The sequence below is a fragment of the Cucurbita moschata genome, unplaced genomic scaffold (genome assembly GCF_002738365.1).
Source record: "Cucurbita moschata cultivar Rifu unplaced genomic scaffold, Cmos_1.0 Cmo_Scf00013, whole genome shotgun sequence".
NCBI classification, from domain to species: domain Eukaryota; kingdom Viridiplantae; phylum Streptophyta; class Magnoliopsida; order Cucurbitales; family Cucurbitaceae; genus Cucurbita; species Cucurbita moschata.
Genome location: NW_019268529.1, coordinates 178401 through 184722, shown reverse-complemented (window position 1 = coordinate 184722; position 6322 = coordinate 178401). Strand labels below are relative to the sequence as shown.

At 30.9% G+C, this 6322-nt stretch overlaps 1 protein-coding gene across 1 annotated transcript; it reads right to left on the bottom strand.

Annotated features, from left to right (window-relative positions):
• Positions 1–1216: 1216 nt before the first annotated feature.
• LOC111451461 (L-ascorbate peroxidase, cytosolic-like) lies at positions 1217–3913 on the bottom strand. The gene is made up of 10 exons (XM_023091898.1): positions 3829–3913; positions 3614–3734; positions 3357–3531; positions 3159–3224; positions 2699–2747; positions 2370–2452; positions 2207–2286; positions 2019–2121; positions 1539–1597; positions 1217–1450 (listed from the first exon to the last, which is right to left on the bottom strand). The coding sequence occupies exons 2-10, from the start codon at positions 3730–3732 to the stop codon at positions 1435–1437; spliced, it is 750 nt and encodes a 249-aa protein (XP_022947666.1). The 5' UTR covers positions 3733–3734; positions 3829–3913; the 3' UTR covers positions 1217–1434.
• Positions 3914–6322: the final 2409 nt, after the last annotated feature.

The following is a 6322-nucleotide window of genomic DNA, read 5'->3' as shown; positions in this document are numbered from 1 at the left end:
AATTTTTTCTATGCTGCTTCTTGTATTTATATTCTATTTTGAATTGCTACATTTAGCGCCAGCGGTGATTTTCGGCGGGAATGTTTATTCTGCGTGCCGGGCACGTGATAATCGAAATCCAAACTCACAATATTACTACAAATTATTTACCTTCTATGTTTGAGACAAATTTCTATCCAACAAAATTTCAAATGTTACACAGTAAAAATTTGAAATTATAACTGACTAACAGGAATAATTAAAAACAAGTTAAAAAAAACCCATTTTCGAAAATGAAATAAAAAGAAAATATATGTATATTTATTTTGAGTTTTTGTTGGTAAAAAATAAATCAAAAGGATTCAAGTGGACCTTTTGAGAACGTATAAGCTAGACCCATTAGACCCATGCTTCAAGTTGTTTCATTCAAAAAATCCGTCAATTTAATTGACTAAGATGTTATCTTAATTAAAATGTAAAAACAAAAAAATTAAAATTACCATAACCAAGAACAAGTTCACAGTAATAGAATGGTAAAAATAAATATTACATTAGTCCATAAAAGTCTATATTTTCAATTATGTCTACTATTTAGGCAAGACACCGTCACTTTCCTAAGAAACTGAAAGAAACGGAGGGGACTAAACAGAAACAAGAGGGATCTACCGAAGAAAATACTTCTCCTTCCTTTTTTTTCGGAAGAAAAGGAGGATCCGAACAAAATCAATGAAATGGAAGAGATCCAAAAAACAAATGATGAATTATACTTTAAAATGACATGCTATCAAAAAATGAAAATCAATGAAATAGAAGAGATCCAAGTAAATGGAAAGGAAAAATAAAGGTTTAAAAGGACATGCTATCAAAAGAAAAAATCCGTTTATAAACTTTTTACCATCTCAATGGAAATAAAGAATATTGTAAAATGACTTAGATACAAATGAAAAAATGTGATAAAAAAAAAATAATCTTAAATAATCTTTAGAAATAATTTTTAAAAAATGTGCATAATTGATTTTTTAACTTTTAAAATGTCAAATTTTTATTTTTTTATTTATTCTGTTCTACCAAAAAGTCACATTTTAAATCTCAAATTTGTGTGATTAATATATTAACATATTTTTAAATTCATAAATGTAGACGTTTAGTGTCTCATTAAGCACTAGATAATCCACAATTTGTAAGGGATAAACAATCATGATTCTACTGCAAAATAGTAACTTCGAAAATGGGCAAGTTTGGGGAAAATAGTAACAGCTGGTGGTATTATTTTTCATAAGGAAAGTCCCGCAAGCTTACCTTGTGCAACCGCCAAAAGGCAAGACCAATTAAGCTATCAAAAAACATACTTAAACAACATAAACCAACTCTCCAAATTGCCAGCGAATTCAAGAAATCTAATATCAGTAACAGCAAAAAAGCTTCCGAGGGTCGGCGTTTGAATTTATGGGGCATTTAAGCATCCGCAAATCTGCAAAGGCGTCAAAATGTTTGGTCATGCAGCCACTTCCAGCATCCCAAAGGAGATATGTTTGATTCGAATTAGAATTTGAACTTACCCCAGCTCGGAGAGCTTCAGATGAGCTTCTGCATAATCTTTAAAAAAGGCATCTTCATCCTGATGAAGGGAAAGCATGTTAGAAATCACGACTGTCCATAATAGTATGATATTGTCCACTTTAAGCATAAACTCTCGTGACTTTACTTTGACTTCCCCAAGAAGCCTCTTCCCAATGGAGATGTGCTCCTTATTTATAAACTAATGATCATTCCCTATATAAAATAACACCCTTCACAATGGTATGATATTGTCCACTTTAAGCATAAGCTCTCGTGGCATCACTCTCCAACAATGGTATGATATTGTCTACTTAGTAGCATAAGCTCTCGTGGCTTTTTTTTAATTTTCCAAAAAAATCCCATACTAATGGAGAGGTATTCCAACAATCCTCGACAAAACATGTTAACAAAGCACCGACTAATCATTACTAAACTTCAAAACGTAATCGATATTTTTGTCAAGTGAGAGATTGATATACCGCAGCATATTTTTCAACAAGAGGACGGAAGACGGAATCGGTCAGAAGCGCCTTATCAGATGGCAGCTGAAGAAGCCCTTGCTTCTCTCCAGATACGAGCTCCCTGATATGACGAACAAAATTGCCTAATATTCACAATGGAATCTGTATATTATCGAGATTGATTTCAGTTGGAAAGCAAAACTCACTTGAAGTATGCGTTGTCGAAGACAAGAGGATTGGATGTCCAAGGACCTTCAAACCCAGATCGATCCTTGTGAGCTCTTCCCTGAAAATAAGAACATAGTCATGACCCTGCCAATAAAAACAGTTTTTAAAGACGCAATCAAAGAGATTCAGAAATGAACAGACCAGTGTGTGACCACCAGACAGAGCAACGATGTCCTGGTCACTTAGACCCATTGTGTAGAAAACTTGCCTTAAATGATCACATCCTAAGAAAAAATGGTTAGATTAGGTCCTAGTTCATTGTGCGTAGGGCTACAATAAATGGTTTAGCATCAAAAGTATGGGAAAATTCCAGCACTCTAAGTGGTATATAATCCCTCATCCTAAGAATCCTATATAATTCTTGAATGTTGCTGTCGTGATCATAAATATGATCTGTAGTACAGAATGAATTAATTAATACCGCGTAAAACTTTAGAAGAAATCTCTGAAGCTACTCCAAATGTACTAACCTTTTCCGGCATCGGGAAGGCGGCCTTCAGGCGGAGGCTCAGGCTTGTCCTGATGTCGGGAAATGCCAAGGATATAATCAGCATTCAAATGAAGTACAAGATAACGGTGCTACATGAATGAATTCTTGCGGACAAATCAAACAATACAAGCAATAGAACTATATGGATGATTATTGATGGAAAAAAAAACAGATCATAGGCTTGGCAATCAGAATTTCTATGAAGAAAACAAAGCAACGTTGAATAAATCTCTCGACGATCCGTTCATCTTTCGCGAATAGAAAATCGACGGATTAGCAAACCATCACAAAAGAGCTTCAAACACTAATTACACCACGAACATGATCCTAATAATGATAGCATAATCAGGAATCCACTGGTAGCAGGCAGCAGGCACTAAAACAGTCTGACAAATAGAATAAAAAAAAACGGATATCGTGTCTGGTAAAGCTTAACGTACCACTCTGCCAGGATGAAACGGAACCTCGGGCCCACCGGTAATTTCAACCGCAACAACCCCGGCGAGCTATATAAGAAGATAGAAACATTACACCATTAATTTTCTCTCGGTTTCACATTCAACACAACGATTTCATTTTTTCACAGTAATATTTAACGAAATGTGCGAAAATAAACGATCACAATAATAACGCTATACCTGATAGAAGTCACCGTATGAAAGGATCGGCACCTGTTCCTTAATCGGCTCCAACAGCTTAACAGCGATGTCAAGGCCATTGTTAGCACCATGTGCGAGTTCCGCTGCGTGCTTCATCGTTCCGAAGGGACCTCCCGTCTTAGACTTAGCATCATACGTTCCGGCAGAGTGCCATCTGCAATCACAAAGCCAGAGTAAATCATCGCCATTGACAATCAACGATTCATATTCAATCATCATCGGACAGAGAAACCGACGCGAGACGAAGCATTAGAGGAGAGCAGTGCTTCTCAGCAACGAGAGCTCTAATCTTCCTCCTCGCCTTCACTACAGCCTTCTGGTATTCCTCGCTAACAGCCGGGTAGCTCTTCCCCATCACTGAGATTTTACAAACAAAACAAATCAATTCGCAGAAACTGATTGATAAATCGATGAAATCGAACGAAATCAAAAATGAAAATCAAATGCCAACCTTGAAAGCACAAAATCAAACAAGCGAGCACTGGTCACAGAAATGGCACGAAACAGGCACGGGATTGATATTTGATAGGTTGAAAACAGAGCTGAATGATTTAAAGAGCAACTATTACATAATTTATAAGGTTCTAGTGGCTTAATTTTGGCCGTTGGATTTCCTTTTCGATCCTGCGGCTCTTGTTCGGCTTTTGGGATTGAATGGCTGCGATTGAATTTAGAATGCCCTCTGTACGGTCATACAATATGGCCGCACTGGCCGGTTACTCGCGAGTAAATATTAGAAACAACAATAAAAGGTCAAAATGGAAATGACCGTAATGCCCTGGCAGTTGAGAGTTGTGGGGAGAGCGGATCCGGTGTCCTCGTGTATGGATCCGGTTCTTTGCCGCATACTTCTCTGGGCCCGGTGGGCTTAATGTAACAACCAACTTGGCCCAAATTTCATTTTGGGCTGATTCTTGGGCCCATATGTTCAAGTGCTTTTACGTAACTGCCCTTCTTCCAACCCTGTATGAAAATCATTGCTTCATCAACCGACGCTAATTGGATACACGTGTATAAAATTTTTTATTAAATATATCTATCTATATATATATTTCTTTTTAATTAAATTATTTTATTTAAAAATTAATCCGTACAACACTTATCTAGACACTATTGCATATAATGTCGGCTTAGCGAACAAATTGTGAATAAAATTATTTGAGTTTATTTAATTTGCTTCTAAACCAATTTGTAATATATTAACTTCTTATCTATCATTATCTTAAATAATTCTCTCTAAATCTTTAGTTATTTATAAGATCTTGTTTAGTTAGACGAGTGGTTGAAATGTGCGTGAATAATTTGTCTAATAATTTAAGTTGATAATAATTATTCACAAATATAAAATTATTATTGTCGTAAAAATTAAATTTTTAAATTTATATAATTATTAGAAAGAATGATATTTTAAACTACTAACTAAAGTTTAGAGGTATAAATTGATTTTTATCAATCTAATAATGTTGTTAGCCAATATTTTGATGTGAAAAATAAAAAATTATATATGTATAAATTAATATATTATTTAACTTCAAATTATTATTTTCGTTTATATATTTTAATAATGTGGTCAAATTTCTCTTGAATAATAAACAAAAAGAAATATTTAATTTAAAAGGTATATATTAATATTAAATATATTATATATATTAAACATAAAATATATTTTTTTTATTATTTTAATTAGACATATTAAGTAAAGATATATATTTAAAACTTGCAAGATTTACTCGTTAAATATATATTGAAATATTCATTATATTCAATTATAATATTATATCATAGTATACCTATTCAAATATATTATTCAATGAAAATCTGTGTATAAATTGATTATGGTCAAACCAAAAAAATACACCATCATTTATTTTCTACCATGTTTATCTTTAAAATCACAATTTTAATACCTTATTTTATATATTTTCTATAAAATTAGGAAAGAGATTCAACCAATAACTTTAAATATTTGGTAAGTTATTTTAAAATTCAAATATCTAAATTGGCCATAAATGAATTATAATTTAATACTATTAAACTATGTTTAATGAGATTAAGGTTAAATTGAGCATGTACTGAATGTTTACCCATATTCTAATATAATTAATTTTGTTTTAGACCATAATTACACTATTATTTCACATGCTTATTATTTAATTTTTTTAAAAAAATTTAATTAAAAATAAAAATGTGATAGAAGTATTTGACATAGAAGATAAAATGATTTTGTATTAGTTTAATATTTTTTATAATTTTATTTTCATTTGAAATAAAGACAAAGTTTTGATTTTAAGAATTAAATTTATGATTTATATTGTAAATTATTTTTTCTCAAAGTTTCTAATAAAATTTAAGTTTGTTTTTAAATAATTATTTTCAATTTACATAAAATTTAATAGATTTTTTTATAACCTATGACAGCTGGTCTAATTATATTTTTAAAAATGGAGTCATTAAAAATAATAATAAAAAATAATGTAAAAAAATGCATTTTCAAAAATAGAAGTCAAAGTATTTTATAGTTACAATAAAAAAATTTACATATTAGTTTTTTAAATAGTTAAATAAAAAATTCAATAATAAGTCAAAAGTCAAGATAAAAATAAATATTTAATAAAAAAAATAATGATGTTTCTTTTTTAAATTAAAAGTAAAGTCTAAAAATGTTTATTAAAAAAATTAGTTGAAACTAAATTTAAATATTTTAAACTTTCCCTAAAAAAGAAATGGTGAATAAGTTATTTATAATTAATAGAATTACATTTAAAAAAATGAGAAGAAAAAAAAAAAAAAAAAACAATATAACAAACAATTTATCTATATACGGAAAAGGTAAGCATGGACCGTTGCTGTGGAAGAACAGTGGCAGAGCCATTTTTGTAATTACTTCAAAATTGAGGGATGTTATTATAAAATTATTAATATTATTTTGACAGCAATGCAATAGT

What these genes read in the sequence shown, in the direction of transcription:
- LOC111451461 (XM_023091898.1), bottom strand. Translation starts at nt 3,732, where the DNA reads ATGGGGAAGAGCTACCCGGCTGTTAGCGAGGAATACCAGAAGGCTGTA. An exon ending in CATACGGTGACTTCTATCAG is followed by an intron (nt 3,225 to 3,356) that starts GTATAGCGTTAT and finishes CTTCTTATATAG; the next exon opens with CTCGCCGGGGTTGTTGCGGT. An exon ending in TGTCTGGTGGTCACACACTG is followed by an intron (nt 2,287 to 2,369) that starts GTCTGTTCATTT and finishes TCTTATTTTCAG; the next exon opens with GGAAGAGCTCACAAGGATCG.